This window comes from Pantherophis guttatus, chromosome 1 (assembly GCF_059756535.1).
Source record: "Pantherophis guttatus breed Tessera chromosome 1, ASM5975653v1, whole genome shotgun sequence".
Lineage (NCBI taxonomy): Eukaryota > Metazoa > Chordata > Lepidosauria > Squamata > Colubridae > Pantherophis > Pantherophis guttatus.
Genome location: NC_142063.1, coordinates 18,539,101 through 18,556,710, shown reverse-complemented (window position 1 = coordinate 18,556,710; position 17,610 = coordinate 18,539,101). Strand labels below are relative to the sequence as shown.

General features: G+C 42.7%; 1 protein-coding gene across 6 annotated transcripts in view; it reads left to right on the top strand.

The window, feature by feature from the left end:
• The window catches only part of TCF3 (transcription factor 3), a 123,533-nt gene that overhangs the window by 76,918 nt on the left and 29,005 nt on the right, over positions 1-17,610 (top strand). For all 6 annotated transcript variants that reach the window (XM_034437723.3, XM_034437720.3, XM_087893969.1 and 3 more), the window contains exons 8-9: positions 6,159-6,208; positions 17,327-17,429. In XM_034437723.3, coding sequence (XP_034293614.1) covers positions 6,159-6,208; positions 17,327-17,429 — 153 coding nt within the window. The remainder of the gene's footprint in view (positions 1-6,158; positions 6,209-17,326; positions 17,430-17,610) is intronic.

The following is a 17,610-nucleotide window of genomic DNA, read 5'->3' as shown; positions in this document are numbered from 1 at the left end:
ATTCTTGCTCAAACAGGGAACAACCAAGGGCTTCTAAGAAACCCAAAAATTAATTATGATGGCAGTAATCCTCTTTGACTTATTTTTCTGCAACCCAACAAGACAGACACAGACTTCAGAGGATAATTAGAACTGCAGAAAAAACAATGGCTACCAACCTGCCTTCCATTGAGGACCTGTATCCTGCACAAGTCAAAAAGGGGGCTGTGAAAATATCTACAGACCCCTCGCATCCTGGACATAAATTGTTTCAACTCCTACCCTCAAAACAACGCTATAGAGCACTGCACACCAGAACAACTAGACACAAGAACAGTTTTTTCCCCAACGCCATCACTCTGCTAAACAAATAATTCCCTCAACACTGTCAAACTGGTTACTAAGTCTGCATTATTATTAATCGTCTCATTGTTCCTATCACCCATCTCCTCCCACTTATGACTGTATGACTGTAACCTTGTTGCTGGTATCCTTAAGATTTATATTGACTGTTTCCCTATGACTGTCATTAAGTGTTGTACCTTATGATTCTTGACGAATGTATCTTTTCTTTTATGTACTCCGTGAGCGTATGCATCAAGACAAATTCCTTGTGTGTCCAATCACACTTGGGCAATAAAGAATTCTATTCTATTCTATTCTATTTTAAACCGTATGCCAGCATTTGGAGGAAAGGTTTTAATGTAATTGTATCCGTCTTGTCTTTCCTAGGGAGGGACAGTTGTATTAGGCCCATACTGAATAACTGAATACTATAGAGAGGAGTAGATGTGCTTCCCACAACTTTTCTTCAAGGTTAGATTAATTCCAGATAATCAGCCTCCTTTGAATCATCACCAGTAGCCTGAAATAGACCTAAGTATGAATTTGTTTTCTTCAATTCATTATTTTCCTGCCATTGGATGACCCAAGAATCTTAATATTTAGAGACAGAGAGAAAAAAAAATCTTAACACTGTAGATCAGCTGAACTCAAATTAGTTTCGCTCTAGATGTGCTGTGACAATAAATTCAAAGAAACTGAAGGTTTGGGATTTTTAAAAAAAAATAATTTACTTTTTTTTATTTAAGAAATTTTATGTGGTGGCTCACTTCAGACTCAGTGACTCTGGGTGTCTTACAAAGATAATTTGGAGAATTATGATCCCAATGTATCTGGAGAGGTACCAGTTTAGAGATAGAGGTTCTAACTCAGTGTATCTCAAGCTTGGCAACTTTAAGATGTGAGAACTTCAACACCCAAAATTCCCCAGCCAGCCATGCTGGCTGGGGAATTCTGGAAGTTGAAGTCATATGTCTGAAAGATGCCAAGATTGAGAAACTTTGCTCTAACCACTGCTATCTTGTTGAAACTGTGTCCGAAACCTTACAAAGTGGCCTTCCCTGTCCAAGGAGTCCACCAGTGATTGATATTGGGTCTCTAAAAGCTGTTGATCTACTATTGACACATACTTTATCAATGATTTAATATATTGTAATAACAGCAACAAAAGCAATATTTATTTTACAAAGGGAAAATGGCCACGTACACTTGTTACAACAGAAACCATCTTTTTGTGACACTTTCCCAAGTGTTTCCCAAACTGTGAGGTGTATCTCCTTTGAGGAGGTACAGATAGAATCCACGGGAAGTGCGAAGAATCCCGGGGAAGTGTGAAGCACTTTTTAGTGTACAATTACAGTACATCCAGCTCTCCCATACTTTCATTGTGTTATTTCCATCGTTGATTTTCTGTTCATTTTGATGTTTGGATTTTTTAGGGAAAGAGTGTATATTAAGATTGCGCTAAAGGGAGGTGTGATGGCAAAAGGTTTAGCGATCCATGCGGTAAAGCCTTTTGTGGAATCCATGAGTCCAAGAAACCTTTGCCTTAGTAGCAATATTGTTGTCATTTTAACAATGTTATGACAATGAAAACATAATAGACAAAATGTCATTATTACCATATCAAATCTTTCCCCTCAAGAAGCTGAAACTTGCCTGAATTGTTGTGGTTGGTTCGTTCGTTCATTCATTCATTCATTCATTCATTTCCTGCCTTTATTATTTTTTACAAATAACTCAAGGTGGCAAACATATCCACTATACCTTCCTACTCCTATTTTCCCCACAACAACCATGTGAGGTCAGTTGGGCTGAGAGAATGATTGGCCCAGGTCACCTAGTTGGCTTTCATGGCTACAGTACAACTAGAATTCACAGTCTCCCAGTTTCTAGCCTGGTGCCTTAAACCATTAGACCAAACTGGCTGTCTCCTTCCTGTTTCGTTCATCTATAGACTATGCAAGGCAGATTCCTCTGATAGTGAATGGGTCTATTGTAAAGGCAGGCCATAGGACTTCAGTAAAGATGGGGTTTGAATCCAGGTCTCCTGATGCCCCTCCACTCACCTTGTCATGTGGGGTGTGAAACAAATAGAGAAGGACAGAAGATCAGTGAGCTGGGTGCGACCCACTTCCTGCGTGAAGCATCTTCAGGTGCTCTGTGCTTTGGGAAGCTCAGCCAGCTGCCAGGTATCCTGCATCCCATTGCTTTGAAGTCAGTTCCCCAGAAAGCTGCAAGCAACATCAGCTAGAGAAGCTTCAAAAATGAATCGGAGTCTCATAAGGATGTTTTGAGATCGCTTCCAGCACATCCTTCCTGGCAAGCAATTTTGCCAGCCAAATCCAAGCTGCATGTAAATATTCCCTTTATCCTCCCCCACCTGCTCGATGGGCACCTTGTCCGATTCAGAGGAGCAGAGGGAGGATGCTAGGAGATCTTCCTTTAAAAAACCAATTTCCCATCTCTTTTCAAGCGACACCCCCCCACACACACACACACACAGACTTTATGAGGTGGAATGGAGGTAGTTGCTGGATTTTGCCTTCAGGAGAACCCAGACATCTGGCATTCATTGATGGAAAAGAATCTCAGGAATGGAGTCCTTTTAGTGAACGTAGCCATGCGGCTTTTTCTCTGCCACTCGGCGGCCAGGACCAAAGGTGAGGGAGAAATCAGCCATTTGCAAACATTATTAATGTATATAACGCTGTCTGGCAGGCGGTGTTTTGCAAAGAACAGGTGCACAGGTCCTGGCCCCGTTTCCCTGGCCTTAGAATTTAAAACAGACCCAGGAAGAGAGAGATCATAGAAAAGGGAGAAACAGAGGCAGCAGCAGAGTGCAGGGCCATAGTAGCAAGGATGAAGAGAAGGAGGATGAACTGGTAGGGTAAAACGCTCAGGCCTTTATCCATGCCTTCTTAATTACCATAACAAATAAAAATTAATAATTAGAGGTGTGCAGGAATCTGACCCATAGCGGGAGTGATGCTTTCAGATCCGACATCAGCACAATAAACAAGGGGGTCTATTTTAGTCCCGAGCCACCTTTGCTGCTTTAGATTTGAGCATTACATATTTTTAAAAATAATACATCTAGTTCAACTGTGACTGCAGGACCCTGCACCCAGTTGTAAATGTGGGCCAGTTGCCAAGGATCCAAAATATGAACACAAGACACACCACATGACCAGACTCGATTTTATGACTCTTTTACAAGTCATTAAGTAAGTCATGTGGTTGAATGGTTGCAACAAGTCACAACTTTGACAATGGGTTGTAAATAGCTTTTTTTCAGTTCATTGTAATTTTGACCAGTTGTTAAACAACTAGTCATAAGTCAATGTCTGTCTGTGTATTTTTCTCTTTTTTCCCCTCTTTCTGCAAAATAGCTCATTTAAAAGAGCTGTTTTCTTACTTCCAAGAAAACCCCCAAAAGGAGAACCATGTTTTAAACCTAACAAGAGTTCATAATGCTCACCCTTTTCCTTCTTTTTGAACTCGTGGGGTAGAGGGGAGAATAGCTTCACAGAAGTGGAGTTAAATTCTAGCAGTTTTTTTCCCCTAGATCAATTCTTCTTTCCTCTTTTATGAAGATCCTGCAAAACAAAACAAATGCTTCCTTCCTTCAATGATTCAATTTGTTCGTCTCATTTGCATGTCAAAAAATGTTCTCAAGAAGAAAGCACCCTCCGTGTGATCATTAGGAAGTTCTCTCCAGCTCAGTACTCTCTGGGTACCTTGAACTACAAAATCCATCATCCTTAGGGAGTTACAAAGGTGTAGTCCAGCAGATTTGGGGATGTGCTGGGTAGAGGAAGATGGGGCCTAAAGACTGTATCATGAGGTGCAAAGGCAGTTCATATTTGATGAATATTTAAGGGGCCATCTGTCTCTTGTAGAGTTGGCATGCTTTGAGTCCCATTGATTGAACAGAGTTACAATGGGCCCCACCTTCTCTGTCACAGCATCTGCTCTCCCAACACAGTATCTCCAGAGGTTCAGATGACCCCCAATCTGACCTTGTTTAAGCAAGTTTTGAAGATCTGGCTCTTCCCCCAATCCATGGGTTAGGGAGTACATCAGTCCCTCCGTAACCCTTGGGAATATGCGGAGATAAGGTTTACAATTTTATGTTGTACCCGGATGTCTGTTAATTCTTTTTTCCTGGCTTATAATGTGCTGTTCTTAATATTGTACATGGCTCAGAGTCATTATGGTGTCGGGTGGCTTTGGAAAATTTAACAAATGTCACTGGAAGTGCAAGCTTCACTAATAATGGGATATAATTAACAAGAACGAAAGGAAGACAAAACGGTGTGAAACTGTGAATGCCAAAAATACACGCTGCCTTTATCTCAAAACATTGCTTAGCAGTCATAAGCAGAGCTCTGTTAGATAGCCCAGTTATTCGGTCCTTAGTAAAGGACAGCTAAAGCAGGATATGAAAAGAGCAAGTAGATTCAATCACACCCTTGAGATATATATATATATATATATATATAGATATATATATTTTTCCCTCCAAGAGTTAAAACTGGGCCTTATTTGTCTGTGGAGATTCACAGTCATCCAGTTCATGGTTGCAACGAAAGGTGCTTTTTCAAGAGGCAACTGGACTTTTTTTTTGTTTTTCCTTGAAGTGGTTTCGCTTCTCATCCAAGAAGCTTCTTCAGTTCTGAGAATAGAACTGAAGAAGCTTCTTGGATGAGAAGCGAAACGTTGCCCTTGAAAAAGCATCTTGGGACATGGACCTTACTTTGCTGCCCCTGGCTGATGAATTCTAACAGATACTCCATTTCTCCTTGATAAGTTTGTCTTGTCCCTTTTTAGAGCCATCAATATCTGTAACTTAACATTACTGGTATAGTTCGACTTACAACTGTAATTGTGTCCACAATTTTAGTTACGGTCATAAAGTGGGCCATCATGTGACCCGTCTGATTTTTATGACCTTTAAATATAGTGGTTGTTAAGCAAATGCAATGGTCGTAAAATGAATGTCACAGTCATTTAAATGAATCCATTGTTTGGGGCCAGAAACCAGAAATAAACACTGGTTACCGGCCAAAATGACATAAATTGAGTTTGGGTCGTAAGTCCCATGTTCGGGGTCTGTCAAAAATGCAAACGGTCGCTAAGCGACTGGGATGAAGTTCTTTCTTTTCTTTGTTCCAAATTTTCTTGATTTCATGGGGGGGGAGGGGAAACGACAACTCCACCTTAACTTCCTTTCTGACTCCGAAGTCCATCAGTGCAGACCAGCATTCAACGAGACATTGCGGTTAATCTTTTGTATTGAAGTCAAGTACAGAAGAAATCTAATCCTTTGCCGAGGATGACCCAGGATGAGCTGATATTTCTCATTTTAACCTACCGTACAAGATGGTTGCAAAGGATGTATTTGGGGGAATATATTTGCTGTCCTCAGCTTTATGGAAGAAGGTGAAAAATAAACACAAAACTGAAATTTATGTTGATGCAAGGGCTATTGCATGAGACTGTTTTAGCTGAGTTTTGTTTTAGAGCTGGTGGGTTTTACCTGCAGTCATTCCAAATATCTTCAGTTGCATATTTTGAGGTTGATTTTTTTATTTTTAATCTGTCTCCAAACATTCATTTAGAAGAGCAGGGTACTCTACAAATTGTTAAATTTAAGTTGTTGTTATTGTTGTTGTTAAGCTCTGGTAAACCTTGGGAAAATCAAGGTAACCCATCTGTAAAATGAGTTTCAAAATCTGGATCCAAATCTTCCTACTATATTGTGCTGCTCCAAAGCTTTGTCTCTAACTGGCTTCGTTTTTATCTATTTCTTTGTTTTTCTACTCCACGTTCAGATGGACAACCGAAAAAAGTCCGAAAGGTGCCTCCAGGACTCCCGTCTTCAGTAAGTTACGATTTTCTCTAACCATCTATCAAAGTTGATCAAGAGTCTAGCTGTTAGTGCATTGAAGGCAGTTCCTGATCTTTCCCTCTTTCTGATTGGTGGAACTGCTGTGATGTCAGAGAACATTTGAGAGCCACTAGCTGAGAGAGACAGAGAAAGAGAGAGAGAGAGAGAAGGATGCTGGCAGAGTGCCAAAATGGTTTCTAACTAGTATAAAGCAGAGCCCAAGGCCAGTTTAACTGCAAGAGGCTGCTAGATTTCAGAAAAGCCAGTGAACAATTTAAGTCAAGGGGAGGAAGCTTGTGGTATTGAGGAGAAAGGGACCACAATTGGGTGTGGACAGGTCAGAAAAAGAGCTGTGGGAGGGTAGGAGTCAGGGTAAGAAGGGGAACAAATAAACTCAGCAATAATGAGATGGACAGTAGAAGTAGAGGACAGCAGACAGAATTGGAGAAGTGGAGGGCATCTTAAAGATCATCTAGCTCAACCCTTTATCAGGCTAGAAAGTCTACTACTACTACAAAATACTGATTAGGTGTCCATCTGATCCCTGTTTAAACAGGAACATTATACCAAGTGTTAGAAAGAGATGAAAGCCAAGATCCTGAATACAAATTATAAAGAAGTGTTTCCCAACCTCGGTAACTTTAAGATATGTGGACTTCATCTCCCAGAATTCCCCAGCCAACATGGCTGGCTAGCTGGGGAATTCTGGGAGTTGAAGGCCACATATTTTAAAAGGTGTCAAGGAAATACTGCTATACAGGATATTATAATAATTTCAATTGTAATTTTGATCTAACCCGGTCAGATTTTGGGGGATACCTATATTTATGTAACCATACTTTCCATCATTCTGGCAGTCCGCATGTGTGTGATATTTTGCTCATTGCACCTTTGTTTCAATTACAAATTAGTGGCAGTAAAGCTGAGTGATAGAACCCCTAAACCTTTCTGACAATGTGGGTACATACCAATATACCCAAAAGACTGCTATTTAGAGAAAGGAGCTTTCGAAAACCCCTTTTAATATTGCCTGTGAATTTATGTGCCCATGCTTGTAAAGAAAGGCTGGAATAAGAGAAGTTGTATTCCATTAAGATATGAATCACTGCTTTCTCACTCCTAGGCAAATCAAAGGCTTGTGAGGGAATCATTTTTTTATTGTTGTGTTAACACATCCTTTTGATGCAAGTTCTTTTGGTTATTTTCTTTTAAGAAGGAATATGGGATTTTTTTATTAAACTGAACTAACGATTTCCACCTGTCTGTTTTGGTATCTCCTACAGATAGTCTTTCAATTACCATCACAATTTAGCCCAAAATTTCTGTTGCTAAGCCAGACAGCTGTTAAGTGAATTTTGCCCCGGTTTGCGACCTTTCTTGCCACAGCTGTTAAGTGAATCACAGCAGTTGTGAAGTTAGGAATATGTTTGTTAAGTGAATCTGGCTTTCTTCTTTGACTTTGCTTCTCAGAAGGTCACAAAAGGTGATCACATCACTCTGGGACACTGCAACCGTCATAAATATCAGTCAGTTGGCAAGCATCTGAAGCAATGGATAGAAACTTATCAAAGAGAAAAGCAACCTAGAGTTAAGGAGAAAGTTCCTGACAGTAAGAACAATTAATCAGTGGAACAACTTGCCTCAGAAGTTGTGGGTATCATCACTAGAGGTTTTCAAGAAGAGACTGGACAATAATTTGTCTGGAATGGTATAGGGCCATGATGGCTTCTGTGGGGTGGGATGAGGAGAAATAGGGGTGGAGTTGAATAACCCACCCACAGGGGAGATAAACTTTGATTTAGGGTTTCCTGTTTGGGTAAGATTCTGTCCTTGCCCCTTTTCCGAAGTCGATCTGGCTAGAGAAGCATTTGCATTCTGCACCAGCCTTTACATCTGGGGTTCATTCGGGGGGCCCCATTTCTTGGCTTCCCTCCAGAGGGAAGAAGGCGATCATGGCATGAATTCTCCCAGAGTTCATTCTTTTCTGCACTCACTCTTTCTCGCCTCTTGTTTTATAGCTGTGCAAATTCCATGTTTTATTTGCCCTGCCCATCTCTTCTTCTCATCTCAGGCTGATCCAATGGAGGTGTCATTCATAGATAGGAGTGTATATCGGGGAAATACAAAATCTTTCACGCTGCTTCCAGTCCTCCTTCTCCTCCTCTTCCTCCTCCTCCTCTCCTTCTCTTTCTCCTTCTCTTCTTCCTTCTCCTCCTCTCCTTCCTCCCCCTCTCCTCCTCTTCCTCCTTCTCTTCTTCCTTCTCTCCTTCTCCTCCTTTTCTCCCTCCTCCTCCTCCTCCTCTTCCTTCTTCTCTTCCTCCTCTTCTCCTCCTCTCCTCCTCTTCTCTTCCTCCTCCTTCTCTTCTTCCTCTTCTCCTCCTCCCCTCCTCCTCTTCCTCCTCTTCTCTATTCCTTCTCATCCTCTTCATCTTCTTCTTCCTCCTCCTCCTCCTCTTCTCCTCTATTCCTCCTCCTCTTTTGCCATTTCAGGTGTTGAGGGAGATGTAAAAGTTAAGTTTTTTGCTCTTCTGACGGCCTCAACCATTGTTATGTTATGTTTCTCTGCATCCCCACAAATTAGATATTTTTCAGCCCTTGAAAATCCTATCAGGAATTAGGGGGAAAAAAATCTGTAATAGAGAGAGCACAGAGACGAGAATCAAGATTTCTTACTTCTTTCTGTTGCATTTCATTATTTCACCTGAAAACACATATGTGGTTTCTGCTTTTTTTTCCCCTATTTTTTTATACCCAACTTTTTTTTAAAAAAAAACCCGACAACCATACGGTTAAGTGTGGCACACTGGCCAAGTATCATTTTGACGCATGTGGTGGTTCTCTTTCTTTCTCTTTCCATTTTCCTTCTCTCTCTCTCTCTTTTTTATTGTTATTTAAAATCATTCCCCCTTCTGCTCCTCCCTTGCTCTGCAAATAAAGCCTTGATAGAAATACGGTGGCGGAAGAAAACTACTGTTTGGGTGGGATTGGTGCTAGAGACTGTGGAGCACAGCCGCCTCCATAAAGGAAAGGCTTGAATGTTTATGAGGGAAGATAGCGGGGGTGGGGGAGAATGTTTAATTTAACCTGCAAACTTTACGAATCTCAGACTAAACCCCGAGTTTCCAGCCCTCTCTTCCTTCCCCTCAGAAGATGGTTTGTTAAAGGGGAAGTAAGGAACTTGCCAGGCATCCCTCCCCGTCTTCCAATAGGAGAAGTTGGAAATGCCTTGAATTTTAAGCTGCATTTCCCCCCCCTTCCCTGTTTCCCCCCCCCTTTCTTTTTCTTTCTTTCTCTCTCTCTCTTTTTTTTTTTCCTTTTTGTCTCTTTCCTCCCCTCCTCCCAACCCAGCACCACACAGCTGCCTGGAGAACTGGCCAGGTGCCAGGCATTGGCAGATGGCGCACGGCTATTATTCCTCCTCCTTCGCTCGAGTCCCAGTCCCAGCTCCTGCTATTTAATCAAATTATAGGAAAAGGCAATTTACTGGATTTCTTATTCTTTGCAGCGAGTTTCATTCCCCCGCACTGTGCTCTCCTTCTCTTTCCACCCCCCCCTTCCCGCTTTGTTTCCTTCCCTCACCTCTTTGCTTTAGTAGTATACATCTCTATCTCTCTCTCTCTCTCTCTTTCCCACCCCCCCTGAACACACACACACACACACACACACACACACACACACACACACAGAGTGCAGAAGGTAAAAGATTTGCAATTGTCAGGGAAGTTGGTTTCTTGGATTCGATCCTTCCACCTTGACACGCAGTAGGTTGGTTCTTCTCTAAGGAGGCCATCCAAGGGGCCATTAAGATGTACAGGCCCAACCCTCAGGGAGAAAAAAAAGTCCTTTAAAAAATAATGATAATAATAATAATAATGCAGCCCAAACACACCGCCCCCGTGATATGCAAATGAAACAGAAATCCACCTCATTGTTTTTAATGCCTGAGAATCTTTCGAGAGGCCTAATTTTACAAGCAGTCCTCATTCTGAAACTCCTCGATCGGTATCAAAAGGGGGCATGACTGGTGTTTTTCTTTTCTTTTCTTTGATTAGTCATATTTAAGCTGAGGGTTGGTCTCCGGGTTCCAATACCCCGGTTAAGTCTTAAAATGGCATAATGTGATATTATAAGTAATTCTCGACTTACGGCAACAATGGAGCCCTGAATTTCCATTGCAGAAGGGAGACGTTTTTTGAGTGAGTTTTGCCCTAGTTTACGACCTTTCTTGCCACCGTTGTTAAGTGAATAATTGACGTTATTAAGTTACTAACACAGTTGTTAAGTGAATCAGGCTTCCTTTGCCAGAAGGTCACAAAAGGGGATCACATGACCTTGGGACGCTGCAACCATCGTAAATATGAACCCGTTGCCAAGGGTCCGAATTTTGAACCTGTAACCATGGGGATGTTGCAACGGTCGTAAGCATGAAAAATAGCCACGTCACTTTCTCAGTGCTGCTGTAATTTCAAACGGTCACTAAATGAATGGTTGTAAATTGAGGACTACCTGTATGCCTGATGTCGTGGGATTGGTTGGACAGGAGCACCCACCGTCCTCCACTATGCTAGTTGAGGATGTTGTAAAAACAAGCCAGCATATCTGAAGAGGACCAGATATTGAGAGACTCATCATCCTCTGGAATGTGAACAACTCTCCATCCTTCCCCAATGAGGTGCCCTCCAGACAGGGGTGAAATGCTCCCGGTTCGGACCGGAGCAGGCGATCTGTTAGCGATCGTCGCAGTTGGTTCGGCGATCCAGTAGCGATGGCGGAGCAAAGCTCCACCCACCCGCCCGGATGTCGTTACTTCCTGGTTTTAACCAGGAAGTAATGTGTTTTTTACCTTCTGCGCATGCACAGAAGGTTTTGCGCATGCACAGAAGGTCCGCGTGTGCATGTGACGTGAGCAAAGCAAGCGCGGGCGTGCGGCACGTGCACTTCCGAACCGGTAAGGAAGGAGGGTAGATTTCACCCCTGCCTCCAGATAAGTTGGAATTTTATTTATTTATCCCATTTCTACACTGCCGACCTCACCTAAGTGACTCCTGGTGGTTGGGGACTTTTGTACGTTGTTGTCTCCGCAGGAGGAGGGTAGTAAACTTGCCCTCAACTTAGCAGTGTTCCAATATCTCAGGGGCTGCCACAAAGAAGAGGGAGTCAAGCTATTCTCCAAAGCACCTGAAGGCAGGACAAGAAGCAATGGATGGAAACTAACCAAGGAGAGAAGCAGCCTAGAACTAAGGAAAAATTTCCTGACGGTTAGAATCAGTGGAACGACTTGCCACCAGAAGTTTCAACACTGGAAGTTTTTAAGAAGAGATTGGACAACCATTTGTCTAAAATGGTATAGGGCAGGGGTGTCAACCTCGCATCGTCACATCACATATCACGACTTTCCTCCCCCTTCTCTAAACCGGGCGTGGGCGTAGCCAGCGCGTGACGCATCCAGGCCTGCAAGTTTGACAGCCCTGGTATAGGGTTTCCTGCCTGAGCAGGGGGTTGGACTAGAAGTCCTCCAAGGTCCCTTCCAACTCTGCTATTCTAACCAAGATCCATTGGGAGATGTTCAGTTAACTGGTGGACAAGAGATAATATAAACAGTAATAGAAATGTGTGTGGGCAGGAAGGACAGGAAGTGTCATTCAACCTTAGCTGGAGGGTGGGGAGACACTCTAGGATTTAAAGCAGAGAGAGATCTTTCCCACTGCCCTAGAAATGCATAGACAGATGCAAAAACTCTTGTACAAAGCCAGATGAGCCTTTTGCAATTAACATTCCAGCCCAAAGACCAGGTTTTGCTCTACCTAGAAGCAATTCTGCAAGAAATCCACCAATTTCTGCTGGCAAGTCGCGTTGCCTGCTGCTCAGTCTCTCTCTCTCTCTTTCTCTCTCTCTCTCTCTTCCCCCCCACCCCACCCCCCAAATCTCTTGATGCTGAGTGTTTTTGACTGTGCCTCCCAGCCTTGCCTTTCACTTGCCATTTCAGCACAGGCTTACTCTGTTCTGAGAAGACAAGTTACGGTATTTGTTTTAACTGATGCGATTTGAATCTTGCTTAACTGCTGGGCCATTTCATCCGGGTAAAGGATGTGTCTCCTGAATTTTCAAGGCTTTATTTTTTTTTTTTAGCTGCCATCTTAAATCCTTTGAGGAAAAAAAGAATCAAGTTGCTACTCCTGCTAACCTTGAGTGTTGATGGTTACTATATGGTTTCTCAAAATATTAAAGAGATCTTCAGAGATCTAGTTGTTTAAAAACCATACAAACACAAACACACACAACACAACACAACACAAACACAAAGCCATCACAAAAAAGCTTGCCTGTCTTTGTTGTTTCCAGAATCAGAACTAAAGCTAATCTACTCTTTGTTCCTGCTTCCAAAATAAAAAAAAACACACACACCGTTGCCAGCCTTTGGAGTGAAGACCACAATTGCCAGCTCTTACCCGGCAGTGAGAGCTAAGTTTGTGTGTTAACCCCCTATCCTTGACTTATGACCAACAGTTGGAACCAGGATTTCTATTGCTTAAAAAGGTGGCTGTTCAATGAGTGACGCCCAATTTTTATGATCTTTTTTTGCCATGGTTGCTAAGTGAATCAGTGCAGTTATGTAAATAGACAGTCTTTAAGTAAATCCAGCTTTCCCCATTGAAAGGACTTTGGCTGGGCAGGTCACAAATGGTGATCAAATGATTGCAGGACACGGCAGCTATTCTTACTAGATGCGGGTTGCCAAGGGCCCAAATTCTTATTGCACGGGGTTGCTGCAATGTTTTTTTTTTCCAGTGCCGTTTTACCTTCAGATAGTCACTAAACGGACGGTTGTAAGTTGAGGACTACCTGTAACCCCTCTTTGTTTCTTTTTCTGCCTTTGCTGAGGTCTGCTCCAACCTGCACTGCCGAAAATTGACATCCTGGGTTCCTTCCATTTTGAATTGTTCAAAGCAAAAGCTTAAAATAGACTGAACCCAGCTAAACAAAGACTCATGCGCGTGCACACACACACACACACACACACACACACACACACACACATATATACGGAAAACCCAGAGGGGGAAAAACAGCACAAAGTTTTGACCTGCCTCTCTTGCATCACTGGTCCTGCCCACTCACAGCCCTTGCCTTCCCAAAAAATGTTGATTGGCTTCTAGCCATCAAAAGCCACCTCTTACACGGATTGTAGCCGGTTGTACTTTGTGTAGCGCTATTCCTTGTCCATGGGGCTGCTCCTGCCCTCTCCTCTGGAAAGGGAAATTCCAGCGTTTACACCAAGAAAGCTAGACTTTGCCATTGGCCCCCATGTATTTGCCTGCATTTGCAAATGAAACAGACATTTAAAATGTCTTCAGCTTTTTACCCTTCAGAGATTAAAAGCTGTAATTGTAGCTCAGCGTTGATAAAAATCTCTCCCAAACCCATAGATGCAGCAGCACCCAAAACAGGGGAGACACCCTGTTACAGAGGTGTGCCACTCCTTAAACCAGCCAGAACCAAGGGATTAAACAAAGAACATCATCTTGCAAAATTTTGATGTGCAGGAGAGATAACGTTTGTTTTGACCTGATATCCAATATCCAAGGAGGGTGCTGTGAATTTTTTTTCCCCTTTGGCAAGAAGACATAGAAATGGAGTTTCCCATCAACTGGGAACTTGCAAACCTCTCTCTCTATCCTTGAGGTCTAGAAAGTTGAGCTATAAAACAGGAAACAGCATTTCCCATTAAAGGTTGGTGTCCTCAGCTTTGTCTTTAGGCATTTGTGTATTTTGGTAGTTAAAGCTGGATGGGAAGCTATTAGTGGAACCGATACCAGCTGCACCAAGGGCAATTACCTTGACGTAGTGGGAGGATTCAGGAGCTCCAATGAACCTCAGAGCAGCGTTGATGGGAACCGTTGATAGAATCACTCTTGCCAATGGGGTGAAAAAAAGAGGAGAATCGAGAGATCATTACTCAAACCTGATTGGATGAGGGCAACAGCGCTCTCGGAGATTTAGCCACTGTGCTTTTGGGTCTTGCGTCAGCTATAATCCCAAGGTGGGGAAGGAAGAGTGGTGATAATCTTCAAAAGAAGTTTGGTGACTTCTTCAGAGGAGGTGGGTTGCGATTGCCAAAATGTGGACTGGAGAGACCTGCTAGGCGCATGGATGTCAAACTCGCCGTGTCACGTTGCCGCCATGTGATGTTTCACAACATCTTTCCCATTCGCGGAGCTGGGATGGCCGTGGCCTGCGCGTCACGCATCTCGCCCATGGGCTGCCAGTTTGACACCCTTGTGACTAGGGATTCTGCCTATAGAACGGGTGTCCAACCTTGGCAACTGTAAGACTGGTGGACTTCAACTCTCAGAATTCCTCAGCTAGTTCTGGGAGTTGAAGTCTACCACTCTTAAAATTGCCAAGGTTGGACACCCCTGCTGTAGAAGATAACATCCATCTTTCCTCAACTCCTGAGCCTTAATTCAAGGCTGGTTTTGAAGTTTCCTGATTTAAAGTTTGGGGGGGGGGAATCTTAATCTCCATGCCTTTATGTAGCATCCTGAGAAAACTTAGGAATTCAGCTTCCATGACAGCCATAAACTTATCCCAGATAATATTGTCTTCTCCTCAGAGCAATTGGTGGATGGTCTGAATTTGGAGGACATTTCAATGAGTCTTTTGCGATAGTTGGATCCCTTCCTGGTTCACCTAAGATTAGTCGCTATCCCCAACTCCAGCAGGATAGAAGGATCCATTAAAAGTTGGCTTGCTCCAGGAGCTGAATGGATCTGAGTAGATCCCCACAAGTGCTGGAGAGTTCCTAGCAATTTGGGAGAGAGGTCTAAGCACTTGGTCCAGCTCTGAAATATGGAAGTGACCACAGTGCTTTTAAGGTTGTTCTTTTTCCTGATCCTGAGGAACATCTGGAGATGAAGTAGCAAAAAGAGACAACAAGCATTGTTGGAGGAAAACCAGAAGGAAACATGTATGAACTCACGCTTGAGTGTCTACTCTGGCAATAAAGGTGGTGAAGCTTGTATTTCTCGGCTGGGTTGATAAATTGTGCCCCAGTAGCTTGTTGGGAGTAACTACGCTGTGTTGTGTAGTTGGAGTCAGCAAGATCTCCCAATAAGATCTTTGTGAAGTTTTATGGAAACATTTTGCAATGTTGCCCAAGTGTCAACTCAACATGGGTTGCATTGGTGGAGATGAGTAAGTTCTCACCAGAAAGCTCATCCTCATAAAAGTTAATAGATTGCTTCCATTGGACTTTATTGAATAATTCACAACTGGCTGGGTTCACACAGCTCCCTGTGTTTCCAGTAGTTTGCAAAGCACACACACCCACACACCCATTATGTACAGGAAGTCCTTGACTTACAACCATTCATTTAGTGACTGTTCAAAATTACAACGGCACTGAAAAAAATGACTTATGAACATTTTTTCACAAGCCCATTGTAGCATCCCCAAGGTTACATGATCAAAATTGGGACACCTGTCAGCTGGCATGTATTTATGATGGTTGCAGAGTCACCTTCTGTCAAACCTGGGGAAGGCAGATTTGCATAACAATCATCATGTTACTAATTTAATAGCTGGAGTGCTTCACTTAACAACTGTGCCAAGAAAGGTCGTAAAATGGGACAAAAACTCATTTGACAATTATCTTGCTTAGCAAGAGAAATGTTGGACTCTACTGGGGTCATAAGTCAAGGACTACCGATATTGTGCATTGAGTAAATGCTAGAGTCAACGCTGCATAATTCTCATTGCTTAATCCACAGGCAGTGTTTTACTCTGAGGGGCTTCTGATGAATGAATGATCTATATGTTTGGGAGAGAGTATTTTCTTTTCAGTGGATCAGTTGATAACAGGGAATAGAGAGCAAATATAGAGTTCTGTGTTTACCAAGTTACCTGTCAGCTTAAGCCACTTTTCTCAATTGGGAATCCTCCTTGGTTTGTTGAGACTTCATGGCTGATGGATGGAGACGATGGGAAGCAAAGAGTTCTAAAACACTTGCAGGAATCTTAATCTGTCAGGCTGGATCAAGCAATTGGCTTTAAATTTGCTAATCAGTCCTAACATGATTCTCTTTTTAACATGCTTTCATATGTAAAGAAGATCTCTTATCAGTTTTTAAATGTGGTACTCATTTTAGGCATAGGGAAGGAATCTCTTGAATTTACAGGTAGTCCTTGACTTACAACAGTTCATTTAGTGACCGTTCAAAATTACAGCGGCCCTGAAAAATGTGACTTGTGACCATTTTCACAGTTGCGACCTTTGTAGCATTTCCATGATCCTGTGATCAAAATTCAGACGCTTGGCAACTGGTTCATATTTATGACTGTTGCTGTGTCCCGAGGTCACTTTTTGCGACCTTCGGATGAGCAAAGTCAACAGAGAAGCCAGATTCATTTTAACAACTGGTTTACTAACTTATCAACTGCAGTGATTCGCTTAACAACTGTGGCAAGAAAGCCCCGTAAAATGAGGCGAAACTCGCAACAAACATCTCACTTAACAACCAAAATTTGGGGCTCAATTGTGGTCGTAAGTTGAGGACTACCTGTAGAACTGTCTCATTATTCAGCTTTCATGAAATGGAAAGATGGAATATAAGGATTTTAAATCAAGGTTTCCTAACTTTGGTGACTTTTAAGACGTGTGGATCTCAACTCCCAGAATTCTGGGAGATGAAGTCCACACGTCTTTTTTTTTTTTTTTTTTTTAATTTGATTTATATGCCGCCCTTCTCCGGAGACTCAGGGCGGCTTACAATGTGTTAAGCAATAGCCTTCATACTTTTGTATATTTATACAAAGTCAGCTTATTGCCCCCACAAACTGGGTCCTCATTTAACCTACCTTAGAAAGGATGGAAGGCTGAGTCAACCTTGAGCCTGGTAAGATTCGAACCTGCAGAAATTGCAGGCAGCTGTGTTAATAACAGGGTGCATTAAACCACTGTACTACCAAGGCTCCTTAAAGTCTTAAAGTTGCCAAGAGTGAGAAGTCCTGCTTGAAATAAAGGAAGCAGGCCTTCCTTTGAAAAACCAAAAAGAAGCAAATGAAACATAACATAACTTGGAAAAAGTTAAATTCTGCCTCTTTTCCTCCCAGGTGTATCCACCCAACTCAGGTGACGAATACAGCAGGGACTCAGCCAACTACGCACCTTCCAAGCCTCCCAGCACCGTCTACCCTGGAGCCTTCTACATGCCAGGTAGGTAACTTAAAGAATTCAACTTTAGTAGCCATCACCAACTTATATATAGGCTTGGGGATGTGGGCGTTTGACCAATTCTCTGCGATGGCCATGCTGACTGAGGAATTTTGAGACTTGTGGTTGGTAGCTCTGGGGAGTGCTGGTTGGAGAAAGCTGGACTTTGGGGGAAATGGGGTGG